The 14874-nt window shown below is 42.3% G+C and overlaps 2 protein-coding genes across 2 annotated transcripts; one reads left to right on the plus strand and one right to left on the minus strand.

The window, feature by feature from the left end:
* Positions 1–135: 135 nt before the first annotated feature.
* Positions 136–1687, minus strand: med29 (mediator complex subunit 29). Its single transcript, XM_072391731.1, has 4 exons — positions 1516–1687; positions 1310–1368; positions 1127–1211; positions 136–596 (listed from the first exon to the last, which is right to left on the minus strand). Exons 1-4 carry the CDS (start codon positions 1675–1677, stop codon positions 369–371), a joined length of 534 nt encoding a protein of 177 aa, XP_072247832.1. The 5' UTR covers positions 1678–1687; the 3' UTR covers positions 136–368.
* A 776-nt stretch (positions 1688–2463) lies between these two features.
* On the plus strand, positions 2464–14702 carry ppp2r1bb (protein phosphatase 2, regulatory subunit A, beta b). Its single transcript, XM_072392460.1, has 15 exons — positions 2464–2595; positions 3283–3373; positions 3480–3580; positions 3800–4032; positions 4209–4356; positions 4497–4652; positions 5710–5824; positions 5926–5996; positions 7334–7468; positions 9714–9887; positions 10083–10143; positions 12347–12501; positions 12616–12758; positions 12856–12947; positions 13047–14702. The coding sequence occupies exons 1-15, from the start codon at positions 2518–2520 to the stop codon at positions 13061–13063; spliced, it is 1770 nt and encodes a 589-aa protein (XP_072248561.1). The 5' UTR covers positions 2464–2517; the 3' UTR covers positions 13064–14702.
* The last annotated feature ends 172 nt before the right edge of the window (positions 14703–14874 follow it).

Below are 14874 nucleotides of genomic sequence, written 5' to 3' on the forward strand. Positions count from 1 at the left end.
TAAAGATAAATGCAAACAAGCCCATTTACAGCTGAGCACTATTTTAAACATGCATGCACATTTAATTGTTGCTTTTGGGAATCATGCATACATAAATCCCCCTCCCACATCTTGAATGAAAGCAAAACGCCACGATCAGTAGAAAGGTTTAATAGTCAATACAAATATGATACAAAAGTACCTGCAACTATGTCGCCACCTGCTGGTCATCGCAGGTGCAACTCGGGAGTATTTACACAGAATTTACATAAGCATAACTTTAGAAAATCTAAATTATGCAGGATCTTGTGAAGTTAAACATGAGACAGCCCAAACACAAAACCGCAAATGGTGAAATGGAGACGGGAGATCGAGCGGTCAATCCAGGCTTACATGATTCCCTGAGGCTGTCCCTTTCCTGCAATCTTCTTGGAACACTCCAGCAAAGCGTTATGGATATCTTTGGCACATGAGATCTGAGACTTGATCATGCCGAGGTACTGGGCATAAGACATGGATTCTGTCTGCACGGTGTCTGGCTTGGTGGCTGTTGGGACCAGGTTGGGCGAATGCTTGGCACTGTCGATGCTCTGTGAGAGGCATTCGTATGCCAGACGCTGCGTAGAAAGAAGAAAAGTACACACAGTCTGTTGTAAAGAGAGCAGCGTGCGAACAGTTTAAATGCTTTGTCTCAAACAAGAAAGAAACACTTTGGGACAAAGGGGGGGCAGGGAAATGACTGAATAAAACATCAGTTCTTCAAAGTAGTAACAGGCTAGTTACTTAGTCAATGGTTTAAAGAGGCCTAACGCATGTTCTGTGGGGCACTTCTTTGAGGGACTGATGAGCCTACTTTCATTTATCTTAATTGGCTCGTCTCCTCAGGTTAATGTTTTGTCAGTATTATGAGTTACAGACAGGCCTATCAGCTGGAATGATCTGAAACTTAACATTGAACAAGTTAAATCAAGTAATTTGCATCTATATCAAACCTTCAGGTGGTAAAGTTCTAACCATTAACAGGAAATATGTGTCATCACTGAATAGTTATTCCAAAAATCAATGGGTAATTGTGTTGTGGGAGTCCAGACAATGAAAGCACAGCTGCCTTTATTTTAGCAGGTTATCGTATATGCTTCAGTCTTACCAAACACAGCTCCAACTGATCACAGAGGGCGTAAAACTCTTCTAAACTTTTGTCGAAGCGCTGAACTGAAGTGTCGCTGCTTTTGCTAAACCAAGAAAAGAATAAATTCACATCAACATTAGTGTCAAGGAGCTTTAGCTACAAGGGAAACAAAGCAGCTCTCCTCCCAAACATGGTACTTACATGCCGTTATCAATTGATGTATTATGGGCCAAATTCAAGGATGCAATCTTCATTACATTCTGAATGAGAAAAAAATAAGAATAATATGAATAATTAATAATTAATTAACATACAAAAACAAGTTTAAAGCTTGCACTACACCTTGTTAGCAAAGTAACTTCAGCCACCGGTTTCAGTCTGTAGCGAGCTCGGTGCGGCATAATTACCTGCAAACTCTCCTTCAGCTGAGGAATAAGCATCTTAAATCTGTGAACTGGGTCAAAATCTTGCTGCTGACTGAGCTGTTGCTGCTGCTGTTGTAATGAAGCAGCCTGCTGTAGTCCTGTCTGAGACATCGGCCCACCGGGCTGCTGCTGCTGCGACGCCATCTTGACAAACGACAGTGGCATTAGCATTTCCGGTTTCTTATTTTTCTAAGTAAAAGTCCAGCCACCGCCTTCTTGTTGTAGATCTATGTCGCTATTGCTCTAATTTAGCACACATATTTGTGTACTGATTTGTTAGCATTTTTCCATTCACTTTTATTGAATATAATTTCCTTTTCTTGCATTGTATTGCTGTGATTGAACTCTATTATCAGTTCTCAATATTAATGTTAGATTAAATCTAGTCCAAATACTTGTACGAGGATGGTTTGTTGGTAATTAGAATGATGTTATAAGGTTACAGGTATCACTTAATTATAATCAACTCAGATTATATTTGAAAAACGTCTTTACTCCCAACTTTAAGAAAAACTACAGCAATTTTCAGTACAGTTTCAAAGGTTTATGCCATCATATTTTTGCATGCCATCATATTTTTGCAAGTCAATAGAAAATATCATAATTTGATGAATCTGTAAACAACTTATCTGCAATATAATTCTGGTATTGCTTCTCGCAAGATCTTAAATGCCAAAAATTGTTGAAAATCCCCTCTACAAAGTCAGTATAATTAAGTTTAAAAGTAACTAATATCAAAATTTGAATGGAGTAAAGTCGAAAGTACAATATTTGCCCTGGAAAAGATGAGGAGTGACAACATTTTAAAGTAATCAGACCCGAACTACGAGGCGTACTACAACTACTGCTATTCAATTCTCGGTTTTGTCGGTGGTTTCATGAAGGCAGCAGCGGCGGAGGGAGGGCCTTGCAGCCGCTGTTCTCAGGCAGAAACCCCGTAGTGCCGCACAGCAGCGCCATTCGGTAACTGCAACAGTATCCAAAATGGCAGGAGCTGATGGAGACGATTCTCTCTACCCTATCGCCGTCCTCATCGATGAGCTGCGAAATGAAGACGTTCAGGTTGTATTAGTGGTTTCTAAATGTAATGTTATTTATAATGTACAGCCAAGTTAACTGCAATTCTATGCATTTTCTCTGCGAGGCGTCTGATTGCTAGCTAGCTCATTAGCAAATATGCTCGCTAACGTCCCATGGCTAAGGCCTGTCGGGCGCACCCGACCTGGCTGATATAGCTTCTTGTCGAGATTTGTGACAATAATTATTAACCTGGAGCCACGGTTAAAATGAGTTGGTCAGATGGTGTTAAAATCGACTAAATGTAGATGTAATACGATGAAATTAGTAGTACACTCAAACCAGGTCAATGGTTTAGCTGTTAGCATTACCGTATCGTTAGTTTCAATTAGGATGCTAGCCTGATGATGAATATACAAGTTAGCCCTCATAACAAACCGCATTCAAGGCCGCAGTGGATCGAGTTTATACTGCGGTCTGATCATTTCTCCTCTGTCAAATGTTAAATCGGTATTTCGTTGCAGTCACATCAACGTCACTGTATTTTGATCGATTGTAGTCTATAGCTAATTATTTGAAGCAATGACGTCTTCCAACAACAATAATTTATATAGTTCCTGTATATTCGGTATTGGCTTCCTTGATATATTTAGATTCATACGTCTATTCGCGTGTTGATTGTGCCAAATCTTCACTGTGAACGCATTACTAATTTTTATCCTTTGTGTTTAGTTACGTTTGAACAGCATCAAGAAGCTGTCCACTATTGCTCTGGCTCTCGGTGTAGAGAGGACTCGCACTGAGCTCCTTCCTTTCCTCACAGGTAATAATGTCAGCTATCTGATTTGTGATGATTCAGACGTACTAATGTGTTGATGTCATTTATTTATGCTCACCCGTGTTTCAAACTTATTTTTGTCATGTCTTAGACACCATTTATGATGAAGATGAGGTGCTTTTGGCATTGGCTGAGCAACTTGGCAATTTCACTCTGTTGGTGGGAGGGCCAGAGTATGTCCATTGTCTCCTGGTAAGTTTAGTGTTGACATTCATTTGAAAATATTCTACTAAGGAACTATAATGACGATTCGACATTCATGGCTCTGCTTAAACTAAGTCAATGTTAATATGATGCCGTTTTACTTATTGTAATAATGCAGGAACATGTCTAATATTTGCTTTTAAGCTGTTAATTGAGTTTGATATAGTGGCATAAGCTGATTTAACTTCTTTCCTAATTGATACACAGCCACCTCTGGAGAGTCTTGCTACAGTCGAAGAAACCGTAGTCAGAGACAAAGCTGTGGAATCCCTGCGAAAGATTTCTCAGGAGCACTCTCCAGTTGACCTGGAGGTCCACTTTGAGCCCTTGGTGAAGCGGCTGGCCAGTGGTGACTGGTTCACCTCTCGTACATCAGCCTGCGGCCTCTTTAGTGTGTGTTATCCTCGCGTCTCCAGCACTGTCAAGGCTGAAATCCGACAGTAAGTGTCTTCCTTAGAGTTGGAAATGGTCTTTAGAGTGCTTCAGAATTTAAGTTGCATGTATTTGTGGCATTGGGTATGTTTTAATAAATGCATTGATATGGTGATTGTTTTAGGTATCTAAAGAGGCTTAGCTGTGTGTTTTGTTTCTGAAATTTGTTTGTGGTTATTGCCAGGCATTTTCGCACCTTGTGCTCTGATGACACTCCTATGGTGCGTCGTGCTGCAGCATCAAAACTTGGGGAGTTTGCAAAAGTCCTGGAGCTGGATTATGTAAAAAGTGACATCATTTCCCTTTTCACTGCTCTGGCCTCAGATGAGCAGGTATGAGAGCTTGTCCTCCTTATCTTTCTTTTCAAACTTTTTAATTGGTTTTTCTCAAGCACAAAACCAGTCATGGTCCAAGTGCGTTCTGGCTGTTTTACACCAGAATTTACGCTAATCTAATTATCTTTCTCCATCAGGACTCTGTGCGCTTGCTTGCAGTGGAGGCTGGTGTCAGCATTGCCACTCTGCTGCCTCAGGAGGACCTGGAGACACTGGTGATGCCAACCCTGCGCCAGGCTGCAGAGGATAAGTCTTGGAGGGTCCGTTACATGGTGGCTGACAAGTTCTCTGAGGTAAACTGAAAACTTCCTTTCCTTCAACCACGCTGCTGGAACACACATGATCCCAATGTGTGTTCACCCAAACAACACCATCCCCACAGTGAAAGATGGAGATGTTTTAGGGCTGTTTTTTTTTTTTATCAGAAGGGATTGGGAAAACAGTCAGAATTGAGAGAATGATAGATTATGCTAAATACAGGGGAATTCTTGAGGAAAACCTGTTTCGGCCTTTCTCAGATTTGAGACTTGGACAACGAACTGAGCATTGTGCTCAAACAACACTCGAGTGATTTAAGAGGAAATGTTTTCGAATGACCTGGTCTAAACTCAGACCTCACTGGTTAGATTTGCACGCTCATAAAGATGTATCCAAAGAGACTTACAGCTGTAAGGGTTGGTTTGTTTTAAGTGCTGTCTTTTTATCTTAAAGGTTGTTAGCATGTTTTGTAAATTATTTCCAGGTTGTAAGGTAACAAAATGGAAAAATTCTATACATTTATGTATGTTGTCAGGATTTAAAAATCCTTTCAGTTGTTTATAGATCCTGTAGCAGGCAGAAAGCAGAGTTCAGAAATTCCTTTCGCTATTGCACGTTGTTACAGGCGTTCACAAATACTGAATGTTGCTTACAACAGCACTTATAAATGCAACCTGGTGATATGAGGACATTGGCTTGCATGGAAAAACAAGACAAGTGCGGCATGGAATAAACTCACATTATTGTTGTTGTATTTAAACCGTTTTATTCAGAACACTTGATCAGGTTGTTGTTGCTGCTTACACATGTGCAGATGTGTTTTAGTGAATTATTATTTGTCCTCACATGAGTATGCTTCTTGTAAGTGGAACCATTCTAGCAAAATAAAATGAGAAACTTCTGGAAATTGAATTTCAAAAGATGCTTCACTAAGTATAATATATTTCTTGTTGTTCACTAGACCATCAAAATGGTAGATCATGGTTTGGTGTTGTCAGTTATGTGTTTTTACCATCCCCCTTTACTAAAATGTATGCTTTATTTAGCACATTTGTTTGGATATTAAAAAGCTTTGATTTCTTTCTAATGTAGCTCCAGAAAGCAGTGGGACCAGAGATCACAAAGAATGACCTGGTCCCGGCCTTCCAGAACCTTCTGAAGGATTGTGAAGCCGAGGTTCGTGCAGCTGCAGCCAACAAAGTCAAAGGTAAGTGAGACGTGCCGAAAAGATGAATTACAGGGGTTTAAGTCGATTCAGCCCAATGTCCAGCCTCTTCCATATTTTGATTGTTATTGTCCTTTGTTTAGAATTCTGTGAGAACCTCCCAGAGGACAGTCGTGAGCAAATCATCATGACTCACATCTTGCCCTGCGTCAAGGTAAACCGTTTTATTCACATATATATCTTCTGTGGCATTTGACTGGTGCTTCACTCCCCCCCCCCCCCCCCCCAAAAAAAAAGAAAGACTCTTTTATTTGCTGTCAGTTGTTAAGCTCAAGAAGAGGCTTGTCTTTTATAGCCTTCCTCAAAGCGTTTATGAAGAATGTGATGTTGTGACGTCAATTTACAGTTTTTACAACCCAGGTCTCCTTATCTCTGCCAAGGAGGTCATGTGATTAGTATCACATCTGTACCTTGCTAGAGCCTAAAACTGTGTTTTCATGATATTGGCCCTCATTTGCTTACATCAGCATGAAAGAATCATAGTTCATCAAAGTATGAGCTCAACAGCGTTGTAAAACTGGGAGTAATAACACCAAAAATATCTTTGTTTTGATTTTGCTGTTGATGTCGACTGCACGAGTTTTGCTAAAATTCAAACATTGGTTGTCTGACACCGGTCTCTAAGGGCAGCAGATCTTTACATACACTCAAGTTGCCAGTTTTACTTGCTGGGTTTACATCAAAGACAGTGGGGCAAACGCTGTCTGCATGCTAGTGTTATGCATGTTTTTAACAGCAGGTGGCACTGTTGCTTTTGGAGAAGAATACGTGCAGATGTAGTGCTTCATGTTAACAAAGTATTTTATCATCGCCACTTGATTTTAATAAGTACGTTCACTTAAAGTAGTTGATGTGGGGTGATCTGCTTTGAAGTTCCTGGATCTTAACAACAATGTTTGTGATGGCTACCAATCCATGTCAGAAAGAGTCTCTCTGCTTATCCTGTCAACATATCTGCAGTGGAACAAAGCCATGCAGGTAGCAACAAGCTAACACATTATTGGAAAACTAAAAACGTCATCTTGACTCACGGACATATGACCCACACACAGAAGTCCCTCTACAGGGAATCTGATACACGGGTGGATGGTGATTTGCCAAGTTGGTCATACTTTTTTCCAGTGCCACAATACTTTGATTTTTATTAACCTTCCATGTGTTGTTGTTTGGTTTGTTTTCTAGTTTTATATTGAAGCTTCTAAGCAATTCTGTTGTTGCTTTATGAAATGATTACCCCCATATCTGTTTGCATCCACTTCATGTTTTAAATGTTTTTCTGTTTTTTTTCCCACCCACATTTGTTGAGTCCGACTGTTTATCTGCACTATTATTATGTTCTCTTTATTGTATATTTACACACAAGTCAATTATAGCCTGCCTCATTGTAATGTGCTGTGACTATGACCCATAGCAGTAGACTTGATGTTTATTTCCAAACTGTCCGTCTTAATTATTTGTTTGTGCTCCTCTCTGTCTCCTGTCCTCCAACAGGAACTCGTTTCAGACACCAACCAGCATGTGAAGTCAGCCCTGGCCTCGGTCATTATGGGCCTATCAACCATCCTGGGCAAGGACAACACAATAGAGCACTTACTGCCTCTCTTCTTGGCTCAGCTTAAGGACGAGGTAACGAAACTGGAGATGTGTAATTTTGGGCTCCAATATTACTGTGATACAATGCACAGCTGTCTATGGAAACAGACGAGGCTGTTCTTACATTTACAGAACAAATTCCTGTGTTGCGTCTGAGTTTGAGCCACTTCTTTGGCTTTTAGTATGACTAAAGCAAAGTTAGCTCCAGCCAGCAACATATATGGAAATGCCACTGTGGTTTTTATGGGTATCATCAGGTGGAAGAACAGGTTGGCACCTATTGTCTAGGTTTGTCGTTTAGTCCATGAACTGAAGTGTCTTTAGTCAAGATAGCGAAACCCAAGTTGCTCACAGTGACAGTAGATCAGTAGTATTACCCTGTATGGCAGCTGTGTGAATGGGTGAAGAATACAAACAGTGTATAGTTTGTTTTTTTTGGGAACCTAGCTAATGACAAAAGATGCTGTATAAGTTTAGACCACATGCCCTGTGTTAGCTGTCTGTCAGTCAGAAGTTAGCCCAGACTGCCCAGCAAATCATACACTACTTTGTTTATTTTGCTCTTAATCAGACTTGAGTTTGGTGAAATGAACATGTTATGCCATTTTTGAAAAAAGTAGTGATTAAGAGCAAACTCATTAGGAAAACAGTGCAGGAGAAACGGTAAACAGTGGAACCAAAATGTATTATTTATTCACCCCGTTTAGGGTTGGTAACTGGGGAAAAAGGGAGGCTCTGGTTTACATCCTCTTTGTTCAGAGATGCAGTTGCCTTTCAGTGTCGCTTTCTACATCAGCAATGCAGCTTGAATAAGATGCTGATGATTTGTATGAGCTAGAGTACACAGTACTGCAGTACCTCCAACAAATGCTTTACAACATAACGGCGTGTAGTATGGTACATAATTTAACATCGTTAGAATTTGACATATACGTTTGTCATTGGATTTCAAATCCTCCAGATGTTTAATAGACATGGAGACATTTGTACTTCATCCATCCAAATACCTGCTTAATCCATCCAGGGGAGCTGGAGCCTATCCCAGCTGTGATGTTTGTACTGTGCATCAAAATGGCCGTAAGATAATTACATATATTTTGAGGCCAGGAAAGTATGGAATTCTTTAAATGAAACTGTGTAGGAACCCGGCACCAGATGTACCTGGCTGCCACCTGGAGGTGTAGGAGGATGATTCATGCACTTGGCAGCCAAGCTGAGACCTTCTAATTGGAGGACCTGCTGTATCTGGAGAGAAGCTTCATGGAAATGTTGGACAACGTTTAACCAGATAGTTTCTGCTATTTGATTAGATTTGTAGTGTTTCGCTCTAAATGTAGATATTATGGCTCCAACTGTCCAGGCAGCAGAATAGTTTGGTAATGTAACACGGCGCATACTGTCACCAGTTTATTTGCATGTCAGTTAGATTGCGCTGTCATTATAAGGCGGTTCAGAGAGCTGTTGGAAGAACGAAAAGATCAAACCTGGTTTTGAATGTGCATCAGGTTGTAATTGGCCGACTCGGGGTCGATGACTGCTTGTTAACATTGTTCTGTCATGTAAGGGATAAACTAAAGACAGCAACAGCCCACTCGTATCCCATCAAACAAATACACTGATATGACATCAGTTTGTTCAATGAGAGCACAGCAGTATAGAAATGTGTGGGAAGACCTCGGCTGGAAGTTCTTCTACTGCCTTTCTTTAGTCCTATTTAAAGATGGCCCATTTTGCCCACTGCTCAAACACAAGCGTCTTATTAGATTACCGTCCAGACTGACAGCTTGATTTGCAAATTTAATTTCAAGGTGCATTTGTCTGAGAACAGGCAGAGAAATGTGGAAATATTCTGCAGACATGTGGTTAATTTAGAATCTGCACATCACCTTGTTGCTGTTCGTTATCTGGATGCTGTTCTCTCTCTTTTTGTTAACCCGTCTGACTGGAAGTGTCGGCATGTTAAGTTTGTGGCATCCGGATTTTAGATGGGGTTTTTTTTGTTGTTTTTAAGATGTTCCGGTTGTGACAATCCTCTTTAAATTGGAGCGAAAGCAGATCTCCATGTAGGGCTTTTTTTTGGTAAACACCTAGCTTCTTATTCTGGACCAAACTACTTGAAAATTGAGTTTGTTTTAGAGAGGCTGAAGTAGCTTAGCCTGGTTGGAGCCAACATAGGCAAGTCAAAGTTTTGATTTTAGATGTTTAGGCTTGAGCTGATTTCTCTCACACTTGTTTTGTTAAAGTGTGCTCCTGTGACCGTGACTCATTTTTCTTTCAGTGCCCTGAGGTGCGTCTGAATATCATCTCAAACCTAGACTGTGTGAATGAGGTGATTGGCATACGTCAGCTCTCCCAGTCACTGCTGCCAGCCATTGTGGAGCTGGCTGAGGATGCAAAGTGGAGGGTTCGCCTCGCCATCATAGAGTACATGCCCTTGTTGGCAGGACAGCTGGTGAGTCACAGGATCTGGAAAAGACAGCTGAAGCCCATATGTGTTTTAAATGCCGTCCCGATTAGTGTCTTATTTAAGATCAGAAATATTAGCAAAGTACAGATTAAAAAGAATGGATTTTAAAAACGTGAGAACTGATTTCACTGTAGCTGGTTAGTAAATTGCTCTAATTCAGCCGTGTCATTGTTTCCACAGGGAGTGGAATTCTTTGATGAAAAGCTCAACACCCTATGCATGGCCTGGCTCATTGACCATGGTAAGGCACTTATATGGGTTAACATTTTCCCAGAGCCACGTCAGACAGCATGAATGTGACACCTTCATAACGCACAAGCCCTTTGCTGGGAGATTTGTTTCTGCAGCTTCAGCCATATCTGCTCATCCCCACGTCACATATCTGCACAGATGCATCAAAACTGCTGTCTCTCAAAGTCTGTGACTATTCTTGAGCTTTTGGTTTCTACGTCATCGTTCACGCTCACCTGACAAGCAAGCAGACAGTTCTCTCCCCACGCTGATGGTATACTTTTAGTGGGACGGAGCCTGGAGCTGAAGAGAGAGGCTGGCCAGGAAGGTAGGAGTGAGCAAATCGCTGCTCCTGGGAGGAACGGCGTGACGTTGTGCAGCTTTCAGCTGTCTGACTGTGTGCTGACACAGGAACAGGGATAGGGAAATGGCTGCACCTGTGGTACAATAGTTCCATCAGAAATGGAACAGCTAAGCTTATGCTCTCTAATATTTTCTGTTCCTCAGATTGAATTTGCTCCTCAAGACGAACTGCTTGCCATCAGTGCTGCGTTTTTATACAGTTTTTAGGTTCTCGGCCTAAAAAATCTGAGTTGGGTAGCTTAATGTTTATAATACTATCTTACTTAAAATGTTCTTTTTGTGTGTCGTGTTCTCTTGACATTGAGTTTTCCAATTAGAGAGGCACATACCAGGACAAAGGGCCAGCTGGATTACATCATTGGAATGCTGTTGGTGTGAGTTTCTGTGTGTGAGTGGCTCGGTGAGGGCTGTGCCACCCTTACGTAAGCTCTTCAAAGAAAGACGGGGCTACGGAAATGCGTCCGCAATCTTTCCCATCCTGAGTCTACTACAGAGAAAGTACTTTGTACATGCTGATGCCATTAGTTCTGGCGTTTTGTCAGAGTTGGACAGCAACAATATATCACTCCAGTTCACTTGAAGTTATTTATTGAACGCCGTCTTTATTTTGCTGTCCACTTTAGTTGAGGTAAGAGTTTGTTAGTCTGTTTGTCATCTCTGACATTAAAAGCTTTAATACTTCAGATGGATGTCCACTTTTAGAAGCCGATGCTCGGGGTCATTGATGTCACGAGCATTTTTGATCTCAAATGACGGAACGCTAATTTAAACAAGATATCCTTCAAATATTAAATGGGGTAAAAAGAAGTGGCATTTCTTATCTGAACTCCGCAGTGACGGCGCAGTTCACGGCCATTACTCAGCGTCATCACTTAAAAACTCGGCCATATAGAGTTGGTGTCCTCTTTGCAGTGACATCCTAGTCTGATGTGTTGTCCACTGCTCGTCTTTGTCTGCACCAAACACATTATGAATCTGGCAGGTAAGGGTGTAAACGCCAAGCTTAATTTCCACCCCGCCCCAGCCCTCCAGCATGTGCCGGCTGCATAACCGTGTACAGAGTGTCCTTTTTTTACTTGCTCACCGAACATTCAGCTTCACCTCTGATTGTCTTTGCCATGAGAATTCTCTCTCTTTCTCTCTCTCTGGTGTTTGTGCTTTTAAAGGTTGCTCTCTATGAGCGACACGGCAACATCTGTAGCTCAAAATCATTCAATGGCTTTCATTGTCACACCTGCACAGAGACCGGATGATTTCAGCAGGGCGCCACCAGAGCTGAACAGTTTCTCAGCTGTGCACAAAAATGAATAAATAATGAGAATTATCAAAGTATTTTTTCACCGAGATTCTGTGGCTTAGTGTCCGGTGAAAAGTCCAAAGTGATCCGTTAACAGTGTTGCTGTCGAAGCGCCGACATGCAGATTAGTCTAAATGAAAGGTGCCGTGACGGCTGCCTGACCAGCGGCGTGCTTTTCCTCCCGGCAGCGTTTCAGTTTCAGGCAGCAGCAAACTGAAGCAGCGAGGAGTCGGAGATCGTAAGACTCACTGTTGCTTATGATAAACGTGGAGAAGAGGCGTCTGATACTAAATTAAAGTCCTAAATCATTCTTCTGTCATTTTCATAAACAGCGTTAAGTGTGGAGGATTCAGTGCCATGAAAAGTTCAGATGCATCTAAGTTTTGTGTCCCTGCTTTTCACTCTTATGAGACTCGGTTCAGCTGGTTCCTGGCGCCGGCTCACCCGCTCTGCGCAGATTCTCAGAACCCGAAGCAGGAAGACGGGTACTAAACCTGAAAAGGGAACAAAGTTTTGAAACGTTCTCTTAAAATGTTTTTTTTTTTTTTTCTAGTGTACGCCATCCGTGAAGCAGCCACCTGTAACCTTATGAAGCTTGTGGAAAAGTTTGGAGCCGAGTGGGCACAAAACACCATTGTGCCCAAAGTGCTGGGCATGGCCAATGACCCGAATTACCTCCACAGGATGACCACGCTGTTCTGCATCAACGTGAGTCGCTCGAGTTTGTGCCCGACGTTCCTATCAATGACACGTTTTTCTGCATGATTTATTGGTTCTGTTAGCTGTAAATGTCGTCCTGCTGACCTCCGTTTTCCGTCCCAGGCTTTGTCAGAGGCCTGCGGTCAGGAGATCACCACAAAGCAGATGCTCCCGGTGGTCCTGAAGATGTCCAACGACCAGGTGGCTAACGTACGCTTCAACGTGGCCAAGTCACTTCAGAAGATCGGCCCGGTCCTCGACAGCAAGTACGGAGTCCGCTTTTCTCCAGAGAACTGCATTTTAGTCATCTTGAAGTCGAGAAGCAGGTCTAACCGTGTCTGATTGTGTGTTCCTGGTTTTCAGTGCACTCCAAACAGAAGTGAAACCTGTGCTGGAGAAGCTGGCCACTGACTCCGACATGGATGTCAAGTACTTTGCCCAGGAGGCTATCAGCGGTGAGCTTTTCTTTCCTCCATCATTGTGCACGAGCGTTAAACGGCACGACTTTGTGTCTGGTATATCATCCTTTTTCTTGTTTGGTTCTCTCCTCACAGTTCTGGCCCTGGCATAACCAACCCAACATGGCTAAACCAGAGAGCCCCCCCATCCCCTCCCCCCCACCAGAAACAAACAACACTTTTACAAGATATTTATTGATGTTCAGGATAAACTGGTAAATGTATAGAGAGGCTGTTAACAATTGTTTTCTCTTAATCTTCTCCCTTATTTTGTTTTTGAATGATTTTTCCTGTCCAATGCCAGTCGATGTCCAGGCGTAGCACCGGCTTCTGTCAGTTGTCCTCTTTGCTGTAAATGTTGGCTTTTACACAGAGTGTGATGAAATTGAATTAAGTGGTGCATGCTGACTAATGTGCTTCTGTACTCGCTAGGCTTTGCTAATCGGAACCCGTTTGACATTCCTCCCCTTTACTTCCTGGTCCACTGCTGTACTTCAGCCAGTCGCTGCAGCATTTACCACGTCTGTGTTTGCTAGCTCTCTGTGCCGCTGCACTTTTCCCTCGGTTGCTAGATGGAAACTTTTAGCTGCAGATGGGTGCAACAAGCTGTTTGTTTTGCTGAATGAATTTGTTTTTTCTCCTCCTGAATCGGCCCTTTGACGCCACTCTTTTCCCAGAGTCACCGTTGTGGCTCTTCAGACAAGTCATTGAAAAGTCTTTGCAGGTCAAGGAGGCCTTTTCTTTCTTTTATCTTCTTTCCCTTCCATAACAAGTCCAACCCCCTCTCAGATGCTTTCCAGGATTGTAATGTACAAAACCTGAACAAAGGAGTAATGGGGTGTCTATTACTGCATGTAATCGAATGAACCTTCTTGATGATTGCATGTACTCATCAGTCTCACACGGTGTACTCTTCTGTCTCCATCTTTAAGACCACCATGCCCCTCTGCACTGTTTGTTCTGTGCAGCAGCACGGATTGAATTGGTCAAACAGATAAATTGCCTCGGCCCAGTGTAATGGGGACCAGCCCGGTTTTAACGTGTTGCTCATAATTATCTTTGCTAATCCTCTGTGATGTTGTTGAAGGGTGGGAAGTGTTAGTCCGCTGTGATTTTTCTGCAGTGTGGTCTCAGCATTGCACTTAATTGTTTTTGCCAACGACTCTGAGAAGCAGCAGCGATTGCTATTTAGTACGCCTGGTTTTAGCCTCCCGTGTTCCATAAAGAGACATCCATCCCTCCTGGACGGAACACTCTGATGTCTTAGGGACGCTAAACCCGACTTGACGACAACAACAACGGGGGCAAACCCAATTTTTGTTGCTTAAATGTATTAAATCTGCTTCTGAACACTGAGGGTCGCTCCCTTTTGGATCTTTGCTCAAATCTCCACACGACAGAAAACAAGTGGGTGCTTTCAAAGAAATTGTGATGGGGGGGGGGGGGGGGGGGGTGATCTGGAGTATGTGTACCTAAGGTTGCATAATGTTTTATTATGGTGTGGGAGCCGGGGTGGTTTCGGGCGGTCTGAATAAATGTATCGTCCGTGTTTATAAAAGAAACTTTTGTCTTTCCTGGGGCTCCTCCTGCTGTTTCCCTCCCCCCTCCCACCTCTTTTTTTTTTTTTTTCCAAATAAACCTTGATTGTTGATTGTCCTGTATCACAAAGACTGTGCTTTTATTTTTATTTTGACTTCACAGTTGGGATGCTGTACTACTGTATCTTGATCTGAATAAAGTAACACAAAGGAACCGGTTCAGCACGTCTCGAATTCTCGGCCTCTTGTCGCTGCGCTCGTGGGCAACGTCATTAATTGGATTTGTCAGATTAAAACAATCATTAACAGATTAAAATATCTGTTAAATTTGCCGTGCTGAGATATTTGGTGCCTATAAATAGTTCTCTTGTGCACTTTCTCACTCG

Source organism: Leuresthes tenuis, unplaced genomic scaffold (assembly GCF_036924035.1).
Source record: "Leuresthes tenuis unplaced genomic scaffold, fLeuTen1.0.hap1 SCAF_9, whole genome shotgun sequence".
Lineage (NCBI taxonomy): Eukaryota > Metazoa > Chordata > Actinopteri > Atheriniformes > Atherinopsidae > Leuresthes > Leuresthes tenuis.